The following is a 26583-nucleotide window of genomic DNA, read 5'->3' on the forward strand; positions in this document are numbered from 1 at the left end:
GAGGTATGACTGTACCTCGGGTTAAGAACTTTGCTTCAGGATGAGAACAGAAAATGTGCGGCGGCAGCAGCAAGAGGCCCCATTAGCTAAAGTGGTACCTCAAGTTAAGAACAGACCTCCAGAACGAATTAAGTTCTTAACCCGAGGTACCACTGTATGGCACCCTGTCCGAGGCCAAGACTGGACCGTCTCAATTCTGCGCCACCTCGGTTCGCCCATACCACTCTGAATCTGGTGCTGAGTGCGAATTCTGCAGCCCAGCTTCTTCAGCAGGTTCATGAAAGGGCAGAGAAGTCCCAAGGCTGGCTGCGGGTGCCTGCACGGCCTCTGAGCCCTCCCCACAACTGGCAGAGGCAGAATCATATATACACACTCACCCAAAAATACACACGTATCATAGAATCTTGAAAGTTGCAAGGGACACCTGAGGGTCATCCAGTCCAGCCCCAAGCAATGCAGAAATCTCAGCCGAAGCATTCATGACAGATGTCTGTCCGATCTCTGCTGAAAAACCTCCAAAGAAGGAGAGACCATAATCTCCCGAGGGAGACAGCTCTTCCTGTCAGAAAGTTATTCCTGATGTTGAGTCTTAATCGCCTTCCTTGTAACTTGCAGCCACGGGTTCGAGTCCTACCCTCCCGAGCAGGAGAAAACAAGCTCGCTGCCTCTTCCGTGTGAAAGCCCTTGATATGTTTGAAGGTGGCTCTCAGGTCTCCTCTCGGTCTCCTCTTTTCCTGGCTAAACATCGCCAGCGCCTTCAACCGTTCCTCATCAGGCTTAGTTTCCAGGCCCTTGCTCATCTTGGTAGCTGAAATAACCAAATTTTCCCTCTCTGCTCCACCACTGACCTCCGCCTCCCTTTGCCTCTAAGGTCTCCCTTGTGCCGCTTTTCAGACTGTAAGCCTGCTGGGGCGGAGACCACCCCCTCGTTTTAATTTTTCATTTCTGCAAAACCCCACATGCTCCTGAGCTCAGGTCCGCAGTATGTATTTTGCTCATTCATACACCGCCCTTCGCCCGCAGATCTCAGGCCGGTTCGCCACACAAAAATACGAGATAAAAAAATAATAGGCAGGCACTTTTTATGTTCTTATATGGGTATAAAGGCCAGGAACTGTCCCTTCCCATTGGAAATCTGATTCCAGCAACCTGTGGTTGGGTTTTAGCAAGCTATTACCTACGTCATATCAGGCATATCTTTGCCATCAATGAGGACCAGTGACTTGCATGCCCTCCAATTCAGAGCTCAGCAAACTTCTTCAGCCGGGGGCCGGTCCACTGTCCCTCAGACCTTGTGGGGGGCCAGACTATATTCTTTTTTTGGGGGGGATGAACGAATTCCTGTGCCCCACAAATAACCCAGAGGTGCATTTTAAACAAAAGGACACATTTGACTCATATAAAAATACGCTGATTCTCAGACCGTCCGCGGGCCGGATTTAGAAGGCGATTGGGCCAGATTTGGCCCCTGGGCCTTAGTTTGCCTGTCCCGATTTTCCTGGGACAGTTCCGGAATTACAGAAGCCATCCTAGTTTCGGATTTGATCCCAAAATGTCCCTGTTTTCTTCCCCGCCTCCTCCACCTCTCAGAGAACAACTAAAAGTGGTGTGCGGCTGTCGTGTTTACACTGATAACAAATATGCACAAATATAGGATTGGAGACACTTGGCTTAACAGCAGTACATGTGAAAAGGATCTAGGAATCTTGGTGGACCACAAGCTTATCGTAAGTCCACAGTGTGATGCAGCAGCAAAAAAGGCTAATGCTATTCTAGGCTGAATGATGAAGTCTGGTGTCTAGATCAAGAGAAGCAATCATAATCATAATCATAATCATAATAATCATAATCATAATAATCATAATAATAATAATAATAATAATAATAATAATAATAATAATAATATTATTTATACCCCGCCCATCTGGCTGGGCTTCCCCAGCCACTCTGGGCAGCCTTCAACAAAATATTAAAATACAGTAATGCATCAAACATTAAAAGCTTCCCTAAACAGGGCTGCCTTCAGATGTCTTCTAAAAGTTTGGTAGTTGTTGTTCTCTTGGACATCTGATGGGAGGGCGTTCCACAGGGCGGGGGCCACTACTGAGAAGGCCCTCCGCCTGGTTCCCTGTAACTTGGCTTCTCACAGGGAGGGAACCGCCAGAAGGCCCTCGGAGCTGGACCTCAATATCCGGGCTGAACAATGGGGGTGGAGATGCTCCTTCAGGTCTACTGGGCCTTTGAGGCCGTTTAGAGCTTTCAAGGTCAGCACCAACACTTTGAATTGTGCTCGGAAATGTCCGCCTTATTCTGCCTTGGTGGGATCACACTTGGAATACAGTGTCCAGTTCTGGGCACCCCAATTTAAGAAGGGTGTCGACAATATGGAACACAGAGAGGAGGGTGACCAAGATGATGAAAGGTCTGGAAACCAAGCCATATGAAGAACAGTTGAAGGAATTAGATGGCGCTGTGGGTTAAACCACAGAGCCTAGGACTTGCCGATCAGAAGGTCGGCGGTTCAAATCTCCGCGACGGGGTGAGCTCCTGTCGCGCGGTCCCTGCTCCTGCCAACCTAGCAGTTCGAAAGCACCTCAAAGTGCAAGTAGATAAATAGGTACCACTCTGGCGAGAAGGTAAGCGGCGTTTCCGTGCGCTGCTCTGGTTGGCCAGAAGCGGCTTAGTCATGCTGGCCACATGACCCGGAAGCTGTACGCCGGCTCCCTCGGCCAATAAAGCGAGATGAGCGCCGCAACCCCAGAGTCGGCCACGACTGGACCTAATGGTCAGGGGCCCTTTACCTTTAGCCTGCTAAAGTGGAGACTGGTTAGCGTCTTCAAATATCTCACGGGCTGTCACATGGAGGCTAGGCCCCAAACCAGTGGCTTCAAGTCACAAGAAGGAGATTCCAGCTAAATATCAGGAATAACTTTCTGATGGGAAGAGCCGCTCAGCAGTGGAACGGTTCTCCCTCGGGAAGTGATGGACTCTTCTTCGTCTGAGGTTTTTAAGCAGAGATTAGATGGCCGCCTGTCATGTATGATCTAGCTGAGATTTCTGCAATGCAGAGGGTTAGAATAGACAACCCCTGGTTTCCCTTCCAATCCTACAATCCCACAATTCTCTGATTCCTGCTAGGATACGCGTCTTTACTCCGGCTTTTGACACCCGAGGTGGACGTTTTAAAAACCCAATATTAAACTGTGTCTAATATTGAGCCTGGGACCTTGGGGGTCAAGGGCAAGCAATTAGTAATAATAACCCTTTCTCATTTTTTTTGCAAAATGTCTGCTGCGCGGCTGGCTGTCCTTTTGAAAAACTAATCCCTCTTTGTGGTTTTAACTCTTGTTTTAATTACGAGTTACGCGAAGGCTCCTTACACGTCTCGAAGATGGGTGCAAAGGTTTTAAGATATAAGGCGTGCGATTAAACGAAGAACAGAGGAGGAAACACCTTTTAAAAGAAGAAGGAAGATAATGAGAAAAACAAGACGCTCGTCTGCCACAAAGTTCCAGGGAGAGATCCGCGGTTCCTGGATGTGGAGGCCTGCATTGCCTGTCACTCTGTCATTCGCCAAGACATTTGAAGGACAAAATTGGAGAGAGGGGAGGGGGCTTCAGGGTGGCGGAGGGGAGACAGCGATTCTCTTTCGTACGCGGCTGTTGCAATTCCCCATAAAATACCCCCTTCTCTTTCTCTCTCTCTTTCTCTTTCTGTCTCTGTGCTGTCTTTTGAAATCCACCCGTTTCCAAAGAGGAACGCAGTGACTTGTCAAATGTTCAGCTGGGTGGGGCGTCTGTGTGTGTGGAAAACGGCCACAGGAACCCGGCTTTTCCGTAGAGAAGAGTCTATATTCTTTGGGGGAAACGGCAGGTTCCGGCCCAAGGTATCCGTGGGGTGTCCCAGCCAGGCGGACCCCCGCCATTGGCACAGCCCCACGGGCATTGAAACGGGGGCACGGTCCTGCGAAACAGAGCGGAAGGATGGAAGAGATCTGCGGGGTCAGATCTCTGCGCTTAGCTCTGCGGTTCCGTTTTGAGATTTCTAATATCCTTTTCCAGGGGAGATTTTTGCACCCTGAGCCGGGGAGAGGGGGTGCAAACGCCCCAGCGACCCCCACTCAGCTGCCCCTAAGGTACCCAGGAAACGCCGCAAACTAGGGGTCACCCGGGCACACAGATTTTGAGGGAAGGAGCGGTCTCGGTGGCGCGTCCATTAATGTGGACAAGGACCCTCGAGGCTTTTCTTCAGAGGCCACCATGACTGACAAACTCCCTTGAGGGAATGAGGTTTTGGGGGAACTGCTAAACAACACAGCCTTAAACCATCTCAAGCGTCAAATTCCTGCTCAACTATTTGCCTGGAAGGAAGTGCCATTCAACTCACTTCCGAGGCCGTTTTGTGATTCTCAAACTTTCGGGCGTTTTCCTCCTTCCTCCCCACAACGTCTAAAACACCTTATGGCGAAATAATTCGCTTTAGCGGCAGAATCCATGCAGAGCTTTTGAGTGGCGAGTGAGGGGCCACTCTTCCCATCAGGCCCAGGAACCCGGATCAATAACGTTTAGTACAACCTGGAAATAGGGGGTGAGGCAAGGAGACGGATCAGGCCCCTGGCCCCTGAGATCATTCAGTCTGGCCCTCTGCAATGCAGAACTTGCCACCCAAATCTTTTGCTTTGCCACTGGCTGGCCTAGGAAGTGACCTGGTCCTAAATTAAGACCACTGGCTGGATGGTTCCTCTACAGGCAGCCCTACCTGGAGACGCTGTCAGGATTTGAACCCAGCACCTTCCGAGTGTGGAATCCGGGCTCTGCCACCGAGCCCCTTACAGACCCTTTCCATATCCAGCCCAGTGGCTTCATTCCTCTGCTTGAGCTTTTGAAATAGAAATTAAGGACTGCGGCCGCTCGCTGTAGCCACTAGGGAAGACAGCCTGCCTCCCCTTGCCCCCCCTGCCTGGGGGTCAGCATCCTTTCCTGAACAGGCCAGGAGGAAGAGGTCTATATAGACACGACCACTTAGGCTAATAATAAGCCTTCATTATATTCCCCCATAGTGTTTTGAGAATAAGCAAATATAGGATTTCACATTTGGGCATGATAAACCCTCGGATTTCAGGACTTGCCAGCTGCGGTTTCATTTAGAGACCTTTAAAATTAATGGGCTATCTTTTTCCAAAAGCCGTAAAAACCCAAACGGGGCGTCGTTCCGTATTCTACAGAGCATCGCGGCTCGTTTATTCGGATTTCCACACACCGGGTCCTGCTGTTCAGCCCTGAAAGCAGCCGCCTTGATCAAACAGCCGGACAGGGCCTCTGACCATGCGCAGAGTGCTGCAAACCCAGGAATCTCAGCTCTAAGTCTGGACATTGCCCCATCTTATTTCAGACAGATAGTTTCAGGGAGAGATTTTTGGACCACAGCCCTGACCATTGGTCATGCTGGTTAGAGTGGGTGGGGACTGGAATACGGCGATTCCCCCCACCGCTGAGGTTTAAAGGCCCGGACTTGGTGACCCACAGTTGTGGCGGTTTCAGAAACGGCTGCAAATAATTGCTACTACGGATTCAAAAGCTTGCTAACTTTCTTCAGGCAGGGAAGACGAACCAAAAGATCGATCCTTCGGAAAACTCGACAACAGAAGCCAAAACATTTCCCAGTAGGAAATAGCTTGACGAACTTTAAGCTGCAAAAACCAGCGCCGAAATTATTTAGTTCTTCAAAATTACTCGCCTACCTTTGCAGGGACTCCTTCACACATTCCACTGTCCCGTACGTCTGTACGGTATAAACTTGCCTGCTATTTATTTCCAGGTTCAGATGGACCAGTTAAAAGTAAAATAAATTTGTACTTTAATAACATTTTCAGCCAACAGGGGGCACTGGGCACCCCACTCCATAGAAGCCCCTCCAGGATGCGCCTGAAATTTATGGGTTTTACATTCGATATGTGCCTTTTTAACCTAAGTTTCTAGCCCTCAAGAGACTGAACAGGCTTTTTCCTGCAGCAATGAGTCCCACAGCTATCCAAGAGATTGAAGAAACAGAAGATCATCCCACTGCAGAGCAGCGCCCCCTACTGCTGACCCAGAGGAGACAGTGCTTCCGTCAAGCCGCATAACCAACGCCCCCTGCAGGAGACCCATGGAAGCGCAAGGTTGAAAACAGCGCCTCCTGCTGTTGAACCCAGGGCCCTGCAACTCACAAAGGACAGCCCATATTTACAACAAGCATGCGAAGCCGTCAACCCTGGGATATATATTTGGGGTACTGCCCAGTCCTGTGGAAACGGAAGCCCTCCCCTCGCCCCGCCACAAGCTGCCTGCATTAACCGCAATGGGACGGCGCCCCCTGCTGTTGACCTCCAGGTACTGCAGTGTGCAGGTAACGCACACCCCAACAGATTTTGGGGAGCGAGGGTCCTGTCACTGCAGGGCTTTGGAGCAGAGGAACACACTCCAAACACAACAGGCCGTGATTTGCGTGTTTCAAAGGCATTTGTATCACACACCTATCCAGAGCCTTGGCCCAGCCAGTTCAACGTTGCCAGCACTGGCTGGCAGCGTCTCTCCAGGATTTCGAGCCAGGATCTGACCGAACCCTTCCACATTCTGCACTCCAAGCAGTTGCTCTGCCGCCCAGCTACAACCCTTCATTTACAAACCAAGACTCTAGACCTCATGGCTCCCCCTTAAGACCTAGGGAAGACAGGACCAGATAGCTCAGGACTGGCCGGCAGAAGCTCTCCACGATTTCCAGACCCGGGCAGGCAGCATCCTTCTGCACTCGGACTCCCCGGCTGAGCCACAACCCAGGACCCACCTCGTGCCTGCCCACCCCTCCTCCGGAGAGATCCAGGATCCGGGACCCCCTCTCCACAAGGGGATGGAGGGGGTCGTGTAAAGTGGGGAGTAGGCGACTTACCGGGCGTTTTCTCCAGCCGCCCCTTTCTCCCCCCGCACAGTCTGACTTTGGAGATTAAAATGAGCAGTTGCTTCTGGCATAAAGACTTGGTCCCTCGAGGACAAACCTTCCTCTGCGTGGAGACGGGCCGGCTGGCCACCGGGTCGCGGATCTCCCGTTTCTGCCGGATCAGGGAGCTGGCTAAGGCGGCCATGCCTGCCCCATCCGGAGGCGAGCAGGACTAAGGGGGCGAGGGGTTTTGGGGGGGCGAGGGGGGCGCCCCCTCCTCTCTCTCTCCCCCTCCTCTCCTTCCACGCCCTCCCAGGTCAAGGCGTCCCGGCGAAGATGCGCTGCGGATCCCGCCGCTCTCCGGCCGGCCGGCGCGGCTGTCAATCCGACGGGGCGGCGGTAGCGGCGGGTTCGAGCCCCGCCAGCGGTTCCAAAAAAAAGGGGAAATCAAAAAAACTGGGTATCTCCTCCTCTTCTTTTTAGGGTGACTCCAAGGTGGAGATCGCTTCCCTCCTCCGGGGCAGCCCCGGGAAAAGGGCGCCCCCCTCCGAAAGAGAGGGGGGTCTCTGCCGACGGCTGGCTCTCCCTCTCGTGCTAGGAGTGGATCCCATGACGGATCCCTCGCCGCCGCCGCCTTCGCCGAAGTGCCGTCTCCATCCCGGCTTCCGCTGCGCTTGGAGGGAGGGAGGGAGGGATGGATGGATGGATGGAGGGGGGGCGGGGAGGAGACCCCGGTGTCCTTCAGAGCTTCAGAGGTTAATTATGTGTGGAGAGGGAGGGAGAGAGGGAGGGAGAAGCCCAGGGGGTGGGCAGAGAGAGAGCGAGAGAGAGATCTCCTGGATCGAGGTGGGGGGGGGGGAGTTGATCTGGGTGTGTTATAAGGGATAGACGGAGGAGAAGAGAGCAGAACAGGGAGGGGTGTTTTCTGTCACACACCCGTGACAAAGCTCGGGGGGGGCGAGATAGTGTCCCAGTCTGTTAGGCACCCTTGGGCGTGCGGGTGGGGGGGCCGTGGAACGGGAGAAAGTCTTTATCGTCCAGGTAGCCCCCTCCCCATATAAAGGTGTCTTTTGATTTTTTGGGGGGGGTCCGTCTTCCTCTCCTGGGGCGTTGATGGGGGGGGGGGGAAAGACGCCCCTTTCTGTCTGCGGAAGGAAGCCGGGACAGTCCCCCCCCCAAGAAGAATTAATTGAAATTAATCCGTAGCGATTGGAGACGGGGTGGTGGTGGAGGGTCCGGGGTTTGGACGCGCATCGTTATGGGTGTGTGGGGGGGGGTTAAAGGGTGGGGGAGACACGGGGGACACCCCAAAAGGGTTTCCCTCGCCCCCCCCCCCGCCGTGGGGTGAAGCTCAGGATGGGAATGTAATGAGTCATGGCAAGAAAATCTCCGCAAGGGTCGCGCTGACTTTGGGAAGGGTCCCTGGAGGGGGGGGTTTCCCTGGTTCAGTAAGGGGTCTTGGGGTGGGAGGGGGTCTTGCGCGCCCCCCAAAGCCCCCATTGCACCGCCTGGCGGCGCGTCCCATGTGGGTCAGCGCGCGATTGCCAGCAGCGCCCCCTGCAGGCGACGCGACGCGTCTCCCGTTCCCCGATAGGAGAGGAGCGGGCGCCGCCCTAGCGGAGGGTCGTATCCGCACCGCGCATTGAAAGCGCGATTGGAACACGTGTAGAGCGCGCTTGCCTTTTTTCTCTCCCCCCCCTCCCCAGAATCCTGGAGGCTGTAGTTTACCTTTCAGGGAGCTATAATTCCCAGCACCCCCTTTGGAAACTATAATTCCCAGGGTTCCACAAGGGAAAATTTAAATGCGTGTTAGATGCGGGCAACGGGGGTTGGGGGGGGTTGGTGCTTAGAGTGTCGGGGTGCTAGAACCAGGGAGAAACCTGGGTTCAAATCGTGACTCCTGGGGTGACCTTAGGGTTGTTTGGGGGGATGAATGAATGCCTCTTGCGAGACAGCGCCCTAGGTGGGGTCAGTACACCTTTCAGACAGGTAAACCATCTCAAACAACAAAGGGGAATTTGAGCATGTGCAGAGTGGCTTTGACTCAGCTGGCTACAGAGAACAGGCCTTCTCTTGAATCTCTCCTTTCTCCGCCTCAGTTTGCCTTCTGCTCAATGGGAACAATTGCTATCCATCACAAGGATACCTATATTATCACAAGGGTACCTATCACGTGGATACCACAATTGCTACCTATAAGCACGGTAACGAACAAAAACAACATTCCCACAGTATATTTTTTAAATGGAGGTCTAAACAAGGAGCCCCTGAACATGTACAGAGTTCAATTCCCATTCCCCATATGTCTCTCACCATCACTTCCAGAAAAGAGAGGGAGCGGAAAGGTGTGGTTTCTGGAACGGATTTGATCTCAGCAACACTTTAAGATTTGTGTGTGTACAAATTAACCGCACCGCACGCCCCTTAAATCACAGGCCTCCCGGCTGCGTTTGCCAGGGGCGAGGAGAGAGAGAGCCTTTACAGATCGATGGAACTGGGACAAGGATTAATGGCTGCATATTCCCACCCTGGGAGCAGTCAATAGACAGGGAAATTAGGGAATCTCTCATCGGGGAGCTATAGGTCTTCAGCAGGGGGGAAGAAGGAGGAGGGGAGGTGGGGGTCGCCTGTTCCCCTGCAGAGCCCAAAAAGGCCCCCTCTGATTCTGAATCCATCTCTGTTTGGAATGGGGGAGGGAAGGAACAAAACTCTGGGGCAGCGAGAGGCGAGGAAGACGGGGTAGGGGGTTCGTGTCTCTGTTGCCCCCCTTTCACCTGGCTGCCTCCTGCCCCCTGCCCTGGATAAAATGGTGGATTCCCTCACCCCCAGGGTGATCTAGCCCAGGGCCGGATTTCGGTTTGATGAGTCCCTGAGCTACTGAAGGTCATGGGGCCCTTTCTATGTCCAGCTGTCCTTCGTCAACAACAAATTGTCCCAGTTTTTTTGTGTTGAATATATGCTATATGGTCATTTAAGGACCTCATAGGTATCTCAAGCCATTTGCCCGTGCCAGTCCATGCAGAATGTAGGCACCCTATATATAAAGGTAAAGGGACCCCTGACCATTAGGTCCATTTGTGGCCGACTCTGGGATTGCGGCGCTCATCTCGCTTTATTGGCCGAGGGAGCCGGCGTACAGCTTCCGGGTCATGTGGCCAGCAGGACTAAGCCGTTTCTGGCGAACCAGAGCAGCGCACGGAAACGCCGTTTACCTTCCCGCCGGAGCAGTACCTATTTATCTACTTGCACTTTTGACGTGCTTTCGAACTGCTAGGTAGGCAGGAGCAGGGACCGAGCAATGGGAGCTCACCCCGTGGCGGGGATTCGAACCGCCGACCTTCTGATCGGCAAGCCCTAGGCTCTGTGGTTTAACCCACAGCGCCACCCAGGTCCCATGAAGAATGTAGGCACCCTATATATAGAAAGGAGCAAACCTGTGATATTTTAGGGAGCAGGCGGGGCCCATGACTTATATCTAGGAGCCTACACAACTCAAAACACTGTATTTTTTCCTGGAGGAAGACACCTGAGCTCATGAACTATGCCTACAGGAGACCTGCCCCCAATCCACTAAGGAAGAGGCGTTGCTGTTTCCCGGATCATGCCCGGTTTACCACTGGTCTGCTAGGTGCTGGACAGGACAGCGCGAGCGACTTAGATTGACAATGCCCTTTTGCAAACCTTCCTCTGCTAGACGCCGGCCGCCAGTGATTTGGCCGCTTGCTTCAAATCAATACCTGAAACGCGGACTCACCAAACTCTGCTTTGTTGGCCTCCGAGACGCCTAAACTCTGTTGCCTTCTCAGCCTTCGTGCCAACCCTCAGTTGCTTCTCTTCTCCGCAGGGCTGGTTCAGAGTTCCCCCCCAGCCAAACTGACCTTTCCCCTTGTGCTGGTCCCGGGGGTAAGGTACCTTGGGCGTAGCAGAGTCCACACGAAGAGGGGCAAGGTCCGAGGCAGAGAGCCGGGCAGGGAACAGGTACACTGGAGCAGGAGGCTGTGCAGGGAACAGGAACACCGGATGGTCGGGAACAGGAGGCCGAGCAGGGAACAGGAGTACCGGATAGTCAGGAACAGGAGGCCGAGCAGGGATCAGGAACACAGGAAGGTCCGAAGCCAACAACGACGTTGCTCCCGCAACCTGGGGCCGGGCTGACTGGGCTTTTATCCTCTTCTAAGGCCAGGGGCGGTCCCGGCCCCCAGGAGCCCCGCCTCCTCTGGCCTTAAGGCGAGCACTCCTCCTGGGGGCAACCAGTTCCCTTCGCCTCTCTGCCCTAAGCCTCTGCAGATCAGGAGAGGCCGAAGGGTTACTGGGCCCTGGAGGAGGCTCACCTGTGGCCACTGAGTCGTCAAGCCTCTCTGGGGCCAGAAGGGCTTCACCTGGGGCCAGCTCCTGATGCACTGCCACAGGTGCAGGTTCTTCAGCATCTAGGCCTTGCCCCAGTTCAGCCGGCCCTGGAGGCGGGGACTCTTGTGCAGGCTGGGATTCCTCTGTTTCATCCTCCGAATTGGAATCCCAGGCCATCACACCATCCCCCCTCCCAGGCCCCCCCCTCAACCGAGGGTCCGGACCCGGCTTGCCGGGGTACGTCGCATGGAACTCTCGGAGGCAGGCAGGTGCGTGGACGTTGGCCGCTGGTTCCCAGGAACGGTCCTCCGGTCCGTACCCCTTCCAGTCAATGAGATACTGCAGCTTTCCCCTGCGGTATCGGGAGTCCAGGATGCGTTCCACCTCGTACTCAGGCTCTCCCCGAACCAACACTGGCTGCGGTCGGGGACGGTTCGGGTGGAACTCGTCGGGTGGGGCCACCGGACTCAAAAGGGACCTGTGGAAGACCGGGTGAACCTTCAGGGTTGCGGGTAACCGGAGACGAAATGCCACAGGAGAGACTTGGTCTACGATAGGGAACGGGCCGGTGAAGCGGGCGTCCAACTTCCGCGAAGGTCGAGAGGGGTGGAGGTGGCGAGTGGAGAGCCAAACCAGGTCACCGACGCGAAGTTCCGGCCCCACCTGGCGGTGGCGGTCGGCCTGGGCTTTGTACGCTTCCTTGGCCTGGTGCAGTTGCTCCATCAAAAGCTGTTGCTGGGACTGGAGCTCTTGAAGCCACTCCGTCACCGCCGGGACCGCGGACGCCGGCAGCACCTCTGGAAACAGCCGTGGATGATAACCATAACTGGCCTGGAACGGGGTCTGCTGGGTGGACGCATTCACCGCGTTGTTATAGGCGAACTCTGCCAATGCCAGGTGGTCGACCCAGTCATCCTGCTGGTAGCTGCAGTAACACCGGAGGTACTGCTCCAGCACCGCGTTCGCCCGTTCCGTCTGGCCATCGGTCTGTGGGTGGTAGGCCGACGAGAGGCAGACCTCTGTCCCGAGGGTCTGGTGTAATGCTCGCCAGAACCGGGATGTGAACTGAACGCCCCGGTCGGACACCACACGCTCAGGTAGGCCATGCAAGCGGAAGACATGCTGAAGGTACAGCTGAGCAGTTTCCTTGGCTGTGGGTACAGATGGACAGGGAGCGCAGTGCACCATCTTGGTGAAATGGTCGGAGAAAACCAGAAGGCAGGTACAGCCACGAGAGGAGGGTAAGTCCACTATAAAGTCCAATGAAACCGTGTGCCAAGGACGCGGTGGAACTGGCAATGGCTGAAGTAGGCCGGGGGGTCGCCCGGTAGGTCCCTTGGCGCGCCGGCAGACATCACAACCAGCAACGTAGCGAGCCACGTCAGCCTTCAGGCGGGGCCACCAAAACTCTCGACTGACCAGATGGGTGGTCCGATACCGTCCAAAGTGCCCCGCTGCTGGGGCATCATGGGCCATCCGGAGAACCTCCAGCCGTAGTGGCCCTGGCGGGATGTACAGACGACCGTGATGCAGCAGAAGGCCCTGATGCAGGACCAGTCCCGGATACTGTGGGCTGGACCCTTCAGCCAGCTCCCGGAGCCGATCCTGGGCCCAAGCGTCGACCCGCTGCTGTTCCCGCACCCGAACCTGCAGTGGCTGCGCCTCCTGGGTGGCCAGGAATGCAGCCGGAGGTAGGATCGTGGTGGGTTCTGCTTGCTGTACCGTGTCTGCGTTGTCTTCAGGTTTCCGGGACAGGGCATCCGCCTTCTGATTCTGAGAGCTAGGGATGTAGCGGATCCGGAACTGGAACCGGGAAAAGAACAACGCCCACCGGATCTGTCTTTGGTTCAGCTTGCGGGTGGTCTGGAGGTACTCCAGGTTCCGGTGGTCGGTTCTCACCTCCACCGGATGTCGTGCCCCCTCAAGATGGTGGCGCCAGACCTCAAAGGCTACCTTGATGGCCAGTAGTTCCCGCTCCCACACAGTATAGTTACGCTCCGCTGGTAGGAGCTGGCGGGAATAGAAGGCACAGGGTAAGAGTGGCGCTTCAGGCCCAATCTGTTGAGACAAGACGGCACCGAGAGCCGTACTGGAGGCGTCGGTCTCCACCACAAAAGGTCGAGAGGGGTCAGGATGTTGTAAGATTGGTGCCCTCTGGAAACAGGCATTCAACCCCTGAAACGCCTCCTCTGTCTCCTTGTCCCAGGAAAACGGCGTCTTTGGGCGCAGTAGCCGGGTCAACGGGGTGGTGCGATGAGCATAATCAGCGATGAAGGTCCGGTAGTAATTGGCGAACCCCAGGAAACGCTGTAGGTCCTTGCGGTTCCGGGGTGCCGCCCATTCTCGAACCGCTGTCACCTTCCCCGGGTCCATTTGCACCCCATCTGGAGAGAGCCGGTGACCAAGGAAGTCTACAGTCCGCTGATGGAACTCGCACTTGCTGAGCTTTGCGTACAAACGGTGCTCACGCAAGCGCTGCAGCACGGTCCGGACATGTCCCTCATGGTGAGCCGGGTCACGGGAGTAAATCAGTATGTCATCCAAATACACCACCACGTACTTGTCTAACAAGTCCTGAAACACGTGGTTGATGTAGCGTTGGAACACAGCAGGCGCGTTGCACAAACCGAAAGGCATAACCAAATATTCGAACTGCCCGTACCGGGTCCCAAACGCTGTCTTCCACTCATCCCCGGCTCGGATCCGAATCAAGTTGTAGGCCCCTCGGAGGTCCAGCTTGGTGAACACCTGTGCCCCTTGCACCCGCTCCAGCAGCTCTGAGATAAGGGGTAAGGGGTACCGGTCTGGGACGGTAATTTTGTTCAGGGCTCGGTAATCATGGCAAGGGCGGAGTTCCCCACAGTTCTTCTTAACGAAAAGCACTGGTGCCGTGGTAGGCGAGGTGGAAGGCCTAATGAACCCACGCTCCAGGTTCTTGCGCAAGAAGTCCTGCAAAGCCTCGCGCTCTGGCTCTGTTAGGGAATATAAGCGACTCACTGGTAAAGGCGCTCCGGGTTGGAGGTCTATGCCGCAGTCAAAAGGCCGATGCGGCGGCAGCTGGTCTGCCCCCCGTTCCTCGAACACGTCCTGGTAGTCCTGGTACACGGCTGGGAGCGTGGGTGCTGCCTCCTCTGAGGGCGCGGCCGCCAGCGTTCCGGATTGAGCATGGGAACATGGGTCTGGGAAGTGCACGGTCCGTTTGACCCAGTCAATCTGAACGTTGTGGGCTTCCAGCCAGTCCATCCCGAGCACCAGGGGGAAGCGGGGCATAGAAGCAATGTCCAAAGTTCGCAACTCCCGGTGCTGCTGGAGACACAGGACCAGGGGCTGGGTCTCCTGAGTAACAGCACCTGAACGCAGAAGTCGTCCGTCAATCGCTTCCACCTGGATCGGTACTGGCTTGTTCCGAAGTGGCACCTGATGATGGGTGGCAAAAGCAGCGTCCATATAGGAGCGGGTTGCCCCTGAATCTACCAAAGCATGGGTGAGGATCCAGGGCCCCCCTGGAGGGTATAAACGTACCGAAACCATAAGATGTTGCAAGTCCATTGGTGCGGGCCCATTCTGTACGGTTTGGGACCCCCGGTAGCTAGGGCCATCAGCTACTGGGGTTGGCGGTTTCCCTGCGGCTGGCGTTTCTCAGGGCAGGACCGAGCGAAGTGTCCACTTCCGCCACAGTAAAGACAGAGATTTCCCTCCCGACGCCGCGCCTTCTCTGCGGGGGAAAGGCGTGGCCGCACTGCCCCGAGCTGCATAGGCTCCTCCGTTAAATCAGTTGTGACCGTGGGGCTGCCGGAAAAAGCTGGTGCCATGAACTGGGAGTGTCGGCGACCCCGGGCCTGACGACGATCCTCCAACCGGTCATCTATTTGTAGACTCCGTTGAATGAGAGTGTCCAGCGTGGTGGGGCGTTCCATTGTGGCCAACTGGTCCAGTACCTCGTCCGAAAGCCCTTCGAGATACTGGTCCCGCAGTGCCGAGTCATTCCAGGTCAAGTCCTGTGCCAACAGCCGAAACTCCGTGGTATATGTGGCCACCGTGGACTTGCCCTGTTTCAAACGCCGAATCGCCCGGTTGGCTTGACTCTCTTTCTGGGGGTTGCTGAACGCGGCCTCCAAACGATTGCAAAACCCCGTATAGTCTGCCAGCAAGGGGGAGTCTTGCCTGAGTAGCGGCAACGCCCACTTGGCGGCCTGGTCCTTTAACAAACTAATCAAAAAGTGCACCTTGGTGCGGTCGTCAGGAAAGTTCCGGGCTCGCCCCTGAATATACAGCTTGGCCTGGGCCAGGAACATGGGAAAGCTGGCCGGGGCTCCATCAAATTTCTCAGGCAAAGCCACTGGGTACTTGCCCGGAGCCGGGGCGTCGGCCCCAGGAGCCGGTAGGGCTTCCAAGTGTTGCTGAAGTGCCACAACCGCGTCGCTGAGCTGCTGCACGGTGTGAGTCAAGGCCTGGTTCTCCTGGGCCAAAGCCACCAGTGTAGCCGCCTGTTCAGCCATGGCCTCTGGCTCTTCCCGAACGCACCCCTACGAAGGGGGAGTGCGGGTGTGGCGGGAGCAAACTGTGCTGGTCCCGGGGGTAAGGTACCTTGGGCGTAGCAGAGTCCACACGAAGAGGGGCAAGGTCCGAGGCAGAGAGCCGGGCAGGGAACAGGTACACTGGAGCAGGAGGCTGTGCAGGGAACAGGAACACCGGATGGTCGGGAACAGGAGGCCGAGCAGGGAACAGGAGTACCGGATAGTCAGGAACAGGAGGCCGAGCAGGGATCAGGAACACAGGAAGGTCCGAAGCCAACAACGACGTTGCTCCCGCAACCTGGGGCCGGGCTGACTGGGCTTTTATCCTCTTCTAAGGCCAGGGGCGGTCCCGGCCCCCAGGAGCCCCGCCTCCTCTGGCCTTAAGGCGAGCACTCCTCCTGGGGGCAACCAGTTCCCTTCGCCTCTCTGCCCTAAGCCTCTGCAGATCAGGAGAGGCCGAAGGGTTACTGGGCCCTGGAGGAGGCTCACCTGTGGCCACTGAGTCGTCAAGCCTCTCTGGGGCCAGAAGGGCTTCACCTGGGGCCAGCTCCTGATGCACTGCCACAGGTGCAGGTTCTTCAGCATCTAGGCCTTGCCCCAGTTCAGCCGGCCCTGGAGGCGGGGACTCTTGTGCAGGCTGGGATTCCTCTGTTTCATCCTCCGAATTGGAATCCCAGGCCATCACACCCCTTCCCTCACAGAGAGCTGCTTTTGAGCATTCCGTCGACGGTACCAGAACCGCCTGCGAACATTCCGTGACATCAGAGGAGCTCAGCGAATCGTTGAAGAGCGATTGCCAGGAACAGACATCACACTAGGCTGTATTTTAATGTTTTAATGTTGTATTTTAATCTTGTTTTTAAGTTGTATTTCAATCAGTTTGTTTTTATATCAGGTGTTAGCCGCCCTGAGCCCGGTCTTGGCTGGGGAGGGCGGGGTATAAATAAAATTTATTATTATTATTAATATTATTATTATTACAGATTGCAGTGAGGGTTTCCTGCCTATCATAAACAAGAGATTTCCTTTCATCCGCTGCAGATAGAATGTTTCCCAGAGTTCTGGGCACCTCAGTTTCAGAAGGAGATGGACAAACTGGAAGGTGGGCAGAGAGGGCGACCAGGATAACCAAGGGTCTGGAAACCACGCCTGATGAGGAACAGTTGAAGGAGGAGGGCATGTTTAGCATGCAGAAGATGCGATAGCCATCTTCAAATATCTGAAGAGTTGCTGCCACTTGGGAAATGGAGCAAGCTGGTTTTCTGCTGCTCTGGAGGGTAACCGGGATCTCCTCTCCTGGTCTGCCCCGCAGAAGACCTTAAGGTCCATGTATAATCATAGTTTAGAGGTCCCGGGCCCTAAGGAAGTCAGACTATCCTCCACCAGGGCCAGGGCCTTCTCAGTGGTGGCTCCAACCTGGTGGATTGCTCTGTCCCAGGAGACCAGGGCCCTGCAGGATTTAACCTCCTTCCGTCGGGCCTGTAAGACAGAGCTATTCCGCTTGGCCTTTAATTTGAATTCAGCCTGATCTTTTATTCCCCTTCCTTCCTTCCCTCCCCCTCCCCTTTTTATGAAGATCACCTGCTCTGAGATCCCACAGCTAATTCTCCCCTGGTCTCATCGCTGGCCCAAGTAGGACCAATTCAGCCAGCTAGCCCTGGGGATTATCTAATGCTTATTTCCCCTAAATTGATTTTTGAATTTGATTGTTATTCATGTTTTTATACTGTATTTTATGCTGCTTTTGTAATTAAGTGTTTTAAGTTTGTAGTTAGACACCCTGAGCCCAGTTTTTGAACCAGGAAGGGTATAAATAAAATACTATTATTATTATCCAAACAGATGGATTCAAATGACAAGGAAGAAGATTCGGACGAAAAGTCAGGAAGAACCTTCTGATGCTAAGAGCCGTTCGACGTCGTAAGAAACTCCCTCGATGGACTCTCCTCTCTCGGAGGTTTCCAAGCAGAGGTTAACCTGTCCCGGGGCTCCTCTAAGCTGCGATCCCTGCATTGTGGGGGCGGGTTGGACTAGATGACCTTTGGGGAGCCCAGCTCTGAAACTCTACGAGGTTCACCCTGAATACGAGGAGAAGAAAAAAAACACCCTGACGGGTTCCTTCCTCTCTCGGAAAGCGGTGGGTGTGCCATGCGCCGTGGGGCCTCTCTGGCGTGCGCACTGTGCGCACTGTGCCTCGTGGTTTTTTGGCCTCCCTTCCACACACGGCATTAAAATTTCATACAGGTTTCAAAAAACAAACAGGAGGAGCAGAGCAACGGAGTTATTATGTAATGCTGCTCAAATAAAGCCGGATGGGTCCCTGTGTACGCCTGGATGTGTGCATGTGTGTGTGTGTTTGATGTGTTATCTGTGGGGTGAACCGTATCTGGGTGTGGGGGGGGGGCACCCATCGCCTCCAGAGAGAGGAGAATCTCGTGGGGGGGTGTGCAGCTTGGAAACGCATTACGAAACAGCCCAGAACCGGAGGCGAGCGCAGAGGGCTCTTCATCTGTCAACACGAGGATTCCTGACCTCTCCATCTCTCCCACAATTTGAGTGCATCTGGGGTTAGCCATGCTCACTGGGGTCAGAGGGACACCCGGAACTAACCTGAGATTTGTTGCAGTAATTTATGTACAGGTTGGGAGGGGGTGTTTGCCCCTCCAGCAGATATCATGCACGTGCAGCCCACTACCAAAACCAGCCCAATCGCTTTTGTGGCTTTGGTGATTTGTCCCCGCAAAACACTTCGTCGCAGTTTCTTCCTGTCTATTCAAAGGGCCTTTGCTGCACGATACCAAATGTAAGAATTCACTGATCAATGTCTCTCTGTACTGGCTCACTGGGAAAACTTCAGAAATTCATATAGACAGGTGAGCTCAGCTCCTCAGCAGCCTCTCTGCCTGAGTGATAATCCCTGGCATCCTGATACCTGAGTGCCATTCCAGAAAAAACAAATCCAGATGGAGACAAAAGGGTGTGATTAACTTGGCTGGGAAACAGGGAAATGTAAAGATCTCTTTTGTTACACTTGATGGGTGTTTAGTGGAGGGCAAGGGGAACCATGGGGCAGGGTCCAGGATGCACAGATTACTGACACCAGACCTCCCCTTTCATGATGTATTAGTGATGTATTTTGGGGGGGGGGTGTTACATGGGGATTAGCGGCTAATAAAAGTTTGGGGGGCTCTTTTGTTCGGGGCTTCCATCTTGTTCCACCTGGTGGCAGGTGGGAGTCCGGTTGCAACAGTCTTCAATCAAGACCAAACTGACTGGCTGCTGTTTTGCTCCAGTTTTCCTGGCTGGGGTCCTTGTTCTTTGTCCAAGGGATTTCTCTGTTAACAGGTTTGAAGCCCCAACGCAAGAGAGCACCCGTTGAGCCCTACAGCTGGGCCGACTGCCGTCTCCTGTTCCCACAGTGGCCAGCCTTCCCCCCCCCCCCAGGAAAACCCGCAACCAGGATTCGAACACAAGAGCCACTCTCTCCCGTCCTGCTTTCTCCTGCTGGTGGGAGAACAGAGCCATCCTGGGTAATGGCCAGTACTGGATTCACGTATAAGCTAAACAAGCTATAGCCTAGGGCCCCACTCTCGTGGTAAAGGGACCCCTGACCATTAGGTCCAGTCGTGGCCGACTCTGGGGTTGCAGCGCTCATCTCGCTTTATTGGCCGAGGGAGCCGGCGTACAGCTTCTGGATCATGTGGCCAGCAGGACTAAGCCGCTTCTGGCGAGCCAGAGCAGCGCACGGAAACGCCGTTTACCTTCCCGCCGGAGTGGTACCTATTTATCTACTTGCACTTTGACGTGCTTTCGAACTGCTAGGTTGGCAGGAGCAGGGACCGAGCCATGGGAGCTCACCCCGTCATTGCGGGGATTCGAACCACCAACCTTCTGATCGGCAAGTCCTAGGCTCAGTGGTTTAGACCACAGCGCCACCCACATCCCTCACTCTCTTGGGCCCCCCAGAAAATGTAAAGGGGGAAAAACTGGATGTACATTTCCAAAATATAAGATAAAAAACAAATAAAATAAAACCTACCTACATCAACAGGGTTTTGTGTTGTGTGGGCTGCTAGGATGTAAGTCATGGGCCCCGCCCGCTAGCCTGCGCCCTAAAATATCACTGGTTTGGCCTCCTGCCAACCTAGCAGTTCGAAAGCACGTCAAAAGTGCAAGTAGATAAATAGGTACTGCTCCGATGGGAAGGTAAACGGTGTTTCCGTGCGCTGCTCTGGTTCGCCAGAAGCGGATCAGTCCTGCTGGCCACATGACCCAGAAGCTGTATGCCGGCTCCCTCGGCCAGTAAAGCGAGATGAGCGCCGCAACCCCAGAGTTGGTCATGACTGGACCTAATGGTCAGGGGTCCCTTTACCTTTATATATAGGGTGCCTACATTCTGCATGGACTGGTTGCAGGGCAACATGGGCAAATGGCTTGAGATACCTATTAGGTCCATCAGTGACCATAGAGCATATATTCAACACAAAAAAGCAGGGACAATTTGTTGTTGACAAAGGAGAGCTGGACATAGAAAGGGCCACCATTACCTTCAGTAGCTCAGGGCCTCATCAAACCTAAATCCAGCCTTGCTTGCAGCCATCGATAGCCTTACGTAGTGGTCCCCCAAGACATTGCCCTCACCTGCAGTATTCAGAAGCATGCAGTCTTCCATGGTAGCCTCTGCCTCTAATCCTCTTTCAATGCCATCCAAGCGGCTTTGTGGCAGGGAGTTCCGCAGTTCAACTCTGTGCCGCGCGAGGAAGGACTTTATTTTCTCTGTCCTCAGTTTCCCAACATTCATCTTCAATGGAGTTCTGGTGTTACAAGAGGAGGGGAAATTCTTTTTTTTTTTCTGCTGTCCGCTTGCTCCACACCTCAACTGCCTGTCACAGATGAGATTCTTGCATTGTAGGGGATTGGACTAGATGACCCCCCCCAATCTACCACTCTATAATTATTTTTTCTCTCTTGGGGGCATAGTGAGGTGGTTGGACTAGATGACCCCACGGGGTCCCTTGCAACGGATTGACAATACGACAACACTCACAATTTAGGAGTGGCTTGACGTAGACTTTCTCTGGACTAACGCATAGACATTTGGAACCAGTTTCCACGCAACGTCATAGGCCATTAATAACCCGACGACATTTATTTCTTTACGGTAATCTGTGGAAGTGTAATTGATTGCACTTATTGTATATACCGCATTTTTTTTTTGTATTTTTCTTTCTCATGCCCTTTCCCCTCCCATCTTGTAAGTGAAACTCAATAAAATATCAACCGAAAAATGTCTACAGTTCCACGATTAAAGGGATTAAAGTAGGCTGGGCAGTGCTTTTAAATTTTTAGGGGTACTCTCATTTTCTAGTTTTTAAAATAAAATTCTGCTTTATTATTGTTTGGGGCATAGACCCCTACCAAATATCTCTCCCTGAACTTTAACTTGAACGATTAGCATTCTCCCTTTTTCATCTTTTTTCATCATTTCCCTACTCATATTGAAATACTGCCCCTCCATGAGGCTAAATGTAGATTCACAAAATGTTTAGGGGTACTCTCATTTTCTAAATTCTTTTATAAAAATTCTGCTTTGGGCCATAGATTCTTACCCAATATATATCCTCTCCCTGAATTTCAATTTGAACTATTATCATTCTCCCTTTTTCATCAATTTGGGCTTCAGCGCATCCATTTCCCTACTCATGCTGAAATATTGCCCCTCTGTGAGGCCGAACTTAGACTCACAAAACGTTTAGGGGTACGCGCCCCCCAAACCGTGTCCCCCAGGGAAAAAAGCACTGGGTACGAGCCTTTATAAATACCGCAGGTTAGAAACAGCGCCTTGGCACACTCTCTCAACATCTGCATTTTTGTTTTTTCAATTTTTTCAATTAATTTTCACAAAATTATAAACAAACGAGACAAACACAAATCCTCATCTGATTAAAAATTATACGTATTAACATTCTTAAGGGACTTCCTCGCTTCCCCTGGGTTGAATTTCCACGCAAATCTGTTCAACATCTGTATTTTGGGATGCCTTGTTTCTCAAGAAACCTTAGTCCATGTGAAGGCAAGCAGGGAGGCAGGCATGGCGGTGAATTATGCAGAGGGCGCTGGGAAAAGCTCTCCCTCTCTGCCCGCCCGCTTGGGTGATAAACCAGGTCTTCTCCACTCCGAAATCCCCTCTCCATCTTTCTGCCTCTCTCTCTCTCTGCCTCTCTCTGTCTCTCTCTAAGGCCTCAGCCCCACAGCGGAGGCTCATTAAATTCTCACACACGGATGCGCCTCTCGCACGAGGAGGGGACAGGGCTGGTGCAGGCAGCTGGTTCAGGACTTCCGGGTTGGCGCGATCTGGAAATGGCGGATTCCCTCCGAGCTCCGGAGGGAATCGGCTCAGCGGTGGATGGGTCTTAGCCGTGCCGGCGACACGGGGACCCTTAAAAACCGCAGGCGCGGAAGCCTGCGGACCGAGGACTCGGCGGGTGCCTTAAGCGCCCCCCCTGATTCGCAATGAGCCTTTTTAAAGGCTACGGAGGGGATACGGGGGACGGCGCGGCACTGAGAGTCGATCGCTACCGCCACTGAGCGAAGCCGCGAGCCATAACTGGAGAGCGCTGACTTCCTTCCTTGAAATTTGGACTGAAAAAAGGAACCCGTGAGTAATTTGGAACTGAACTTTAAAATTTTTTACCTTTTGAATTTGAGACGACCGGGGGGTGTGCTAAAAGGAAGTCCCCACCCCCCCCCCCTTGCAGACAATCCAGAGCAACGAAACAAGAGCTAAGCTGGAGCGCCCACCCTGTAAAGGGTGAGTTTCAAAAAGACAGTAACTTCCAAGATTTAGAAAAGCAAACTTGACTAGGAGATTGGAGTGTTGAAGGAGCCTTTGTTTTTTGGCAAATAACCCTCCCCCCCGGGCCCGGGAGCGATCTGCTTTGGAGCCTGTGTAGAGGAGCAGAGTTTGACAGCTGTCAAAGCTGTCAAATGGACTGTTAACACTGAAAAATTGTTACTTAAGACCTCTCCGGATTAAAAGGAGTTACAATTGAACTAAAATTGTGGGAAACAAAGAAACAATAACAGGACAGAGGATTGTTGGAGGAAAGATCATTCAGCAACCAGATTCCCTCTAGGGGGAATTCTGTGGAATTACAATGGCTGTGGGTGGAAAGATACTGAGAGAAATCGAAAGGATGTTCTCACTGGTGGGAGCCTTACAGGAGCAGACTACAGCTATGAGCAAACAGTTGATGACCTTGGATTTGGAAACAAGTAGTTCTGCTGAATGTGATGATGACCTGAGTGAGAAAGTACCCACAGCTGAATTTGAAATAATAAACAAAGAAGAGGAGAAGACAAAACAAGAAAGAGAACAAGTTATGTGGGAAAATACTAACCAGAAGCCGGCATCTGGAGAACACAAGCAAGGAGACTATTGGATTAAATCCAGTGTAAGTCTACGAAAGATACAGAAGACGAAAGTGGAGGCCCTGGGAGTTTATGGAATTCAGGAACTAGAAATAAAGAAGTACAATTGGGGCCTACACATAGACTTTAACTTTGACTATCATCAAGACTCAGACCTACTGGAGATTTCTCAGCAGTTGCCTCTAAATATGGGAAGAGACTATGGACTGATTGGACTGATTGTTAAAGAAATCTTTCGAGACCCGATGACAGACAAAAAGGACTACCAACAAAACCGGCGGAGAGGGACTGGAAAGGATTTGAGAGCCTCGGATGTGCGGAACCCAGGCTAAAAACTGTTATTTTAGACATGTCTTGGGAAAGGACGCATAGCGGGGATGGGAGGGAGGGAAGCATTAAATCTAAACAACACTCAAGACCAGGGGGTTTAGTAATAAGAAAATTATGTAAGAAAAAATGAGAAATCGAGGGAAGAGAACTGGGGTCCAACTTAGGGAAAATTTTATTTTTGTTTTTTATAAAAGGACTAATATTAAGACGGAAGAAATGCCAATTTGCTGATACAAATTTGGGAATAGGGATGCAAGGGAGGGGGTGGGGGGAAGTCAAGGACCAGGGTTAGAAAATAAGATTTTTGGGAATTATATATGTTTGTTGTTTTGTTTGTAATTGTCTTGGTGTTATGTGTGTTGGTTTTGTCTATATAAAAAGTGAAAACCCAATAAAAATTTTTTTAAAAAAAAAAAAAGGCAGCTGGTTCACCCCCAAACCGCTTTGCCCAGGGCCTGTGGTGACATTTGGCGGGCGAGCAGCAAAGAAGCACATGGCCGTCCCACATCCCAGGAGACGCCGCGGAAAGTCTCTTTCGGATCCTGTCTCTCTGCTATTATTCATGACGAACTCTTCTTAGTTCACGTTCCCAGTTCTCGTTCTTAGTGCCACGTTCCCAGCTCCTGGAGAAAGGATACTGGGTTTGAGCCCCATCGCCTCTGAGCATGCGCAGAGTGCTTTTTCTCTGGGTGGGTGTGCGAAGGGTTTTTTTGGTCCACGCTGTTTTATTCTTCTTGTTGTTCTTTAGTCGTGTCCGACTCTTCGTGGCCCCCTGGACCACAGCATGCCTGGCCCTCCTGTCTTCCACTGCCTCCCCCAGTTTGGTCAAACTCATGCTGGTCCCTTTGAGAACACTGTCCAACCATCTCGTCCTCCGCCGTCCCCTTCTCCTTGTGCCCTCCATCTTTCCCAACATCAGGGTCTTTTCCAGGGAGGCTTCTCTTCTCATGAGGTGGCCAAAGTCTTGGAGCCTCAGCTTCAGGATCTGTCCTTCCAGTGAGCACTCAGGGCTGATTTCCTTCAGAATGGAGAGGTTGGATCTTCTTGCAGTCCATGGGACTCTCCAGAGTCTCCTCCAGCACCAGAATTCAAAAGCATCCATTCTTCATCGATCAGCCTTCTTTATGATCCAGCTCTCACTTCCATACATCACTACTGGGAAAACCAGAGCTTTTACTATACGGACCTTTGTTGGCAAGGTGATGTCTCTGCTTTTTAAGATGCTGTCTAGGTTTGCCATTGCTTTTCTCCCAAGGAGCAGGCGTCTTTTAATTTCGTGGCTGCTGTCACCATCTGCAGTGATCATGGAGCCCAAGAAAGTAAAATCTCTCCCTGCCTCCATTTCTTCCCCTTCTATTTGCCAGGAGGTGATGGGCCCAGTGGCCACGATCTTCGTTTTTTGGATGTTGAGCTTCAGACCATATTTTGCGCTCTCCTCTTTCACCCTCTTTAAAAGGTTCTTTAATTCCTGTCTCTCTGCTATTATTCATGACGGACTCTTCTTAGTTCAGACTGCCACGTTCCCAGCGCCTGGAGAAAGGATGCTCGGTTTGAGCACCAGCGCCTCTGAGCATGCGCAGAGTGCTTTTTCTCTGGGTGTGTGCGCGAAGGATTTTTTGGGTTGACGCCGTTTTCTAATGTGCACGAGAGGGGTGTTACGGCGATGGAGGAAAGTTCAAAGGCAAGAAGTGAAACTATAGGGTAGGAATGCAGAATGAGTACAGTTGCACAGGGGTCAAGAAGCAAAATAATATCTGCGTTATAATAATAATAATATTTTTTATTTATACCCCACCCTCCCCAGCCAAGGCTGGGCTCAGGGCGGCTAACAAGCAATAATAAAAACAAGTTGAATGAATACAACTTAAAAACAAGATTAAAATATTGAAACATTAAAATATTAAATAATATTATTATCTGGTTATCAAGGCGCCACTGAAATTCGAAATGCCTGTGTCCTCCTCTGATTCCGCCTGGTCATCGGAAGAACCTTCGAATGTCAAGAATTTGGCGGCTTGCTCTTCGTCTCTCTCCTCTCCCCTCCTCGTTCCTTTTCCTTTTGTGCCGTGACCTTTTCAGACCGTCAGCCGAATCCTTTAATCTGCTGACCTGGAGATTCAAACCTCCTCTCTGCTACCTGGAGGTTTGGCCGCCCAACCTGGAGACTTCAGATCTGACAACGCTAGAAGGCCCAAAGCCGAGCAGAGAACCCAGGAGTCCGAGTCCTTTCCAGAAGCGGAAGCGATTGAAGAGGCACTTAAAGCGGGAGAAGACGGCTCTCCGGAGAGCTGTAATTAATGGGTGCGCCTATCAAATTTTCATAAGTGTTTCTGTTCGCTGACAGCTCCCTGTCCGGTGGCCAAAGGCTATTGGCTCAGCCCCAGCCAAGACAGGGACCTGAAGGCGGCTACTGCCCCCTGATGGCCAAAGTGGGAACTGCGTGTATTGGGTGGGGCAGGACTTCTGGCTCTGGCGGACACCCGAACCCCGAACCCTGATGTGCAGAGTGGGTTGTAGACTGAACCCCGCTAAATGGAGCAGTTTCCATAGGTTTGAAGCCAGCTGACGATTGCAGCCTTTGTGGCCAGGCAGGTGCCCCAAAGGATACCAGCAATCAGGATTCGAACTCAAGATCCCTCTCCCTTCCTGTTGTTTTGAGCAACTGGGATTCAGAAGCATCGCTGTCTGGAGGCGGTTGGAGGATGGATGGCGGCTAACAGATTGAGGTTGAATCCTGGCAAGACAGAAGTACTGTTTTTTAGGGGACAGGGGGTGGGCAGGTGTGGGGGACTCCCTGGTCCTGAATGGGGCAGCTGTGCCCCCGAAGGACCAGGTGCGCAGCCTGGGAGCCATTCTGGACTCACCGCTGTCCATGGAGGTGGAGGTCAGCTCTGTGTCTAGGGCAGCTGTCTACCAGCTCCATCTGGTGGGCAGGATGAGACCCTTCCTGCCCGCAGACTGTCTCACCAGAGTGGCGCATGCTCTGGTTATCTCCCGCTTGGACTACTGCAATGCGCTCTATGTGGGGCTACCTTTGAAGGTG

At 53.0% G+C, this 26583-nt stretch overlaps 2 protein-coding genes across 7 annotated transcripts in view; both read right to left on the minus strand.

Moving 5' to 3' along the window:
• FGF11 (fibroblast growth factor 11) overlaps positions 1–7555 on the minus strand; it is a 48754-nt gene extending 41199 nt beyond the window's left edge. The window contains exon 1 of the mRNA XM_083472870.1: positions 6928–7555. Coding sequence (XP_083328996.1) covers positions 6928–7120 — 193 coding nt within the window. The 5' untranslated portion in view covers positions 7121–7555. The remainder of the gene's footprint in view (positions 1–6927) is intronic.
• TMEM102 (transmembrane protein 102) overlaps positions 1–26583 on the minus strand; it is a 169212-nt gene that overhangs the window by 122888 nt on the left and 19741 nt on the right. The gene's annotated exons all lie outside the window — the stretch shown is intronic.

This window comes from Podarcis liolepis (assembly GCF_965112155.1).
Source record: "Podarcis liolepis genome assembly, chromosome: 13".
NCBI classification, from domain to species: domain Eukaryota; kingdom Metazoa; phylum Chordata; class Lepidosauria; order Squamata; family Lacertidae; genus Podarcis; species Podarcis liolepis.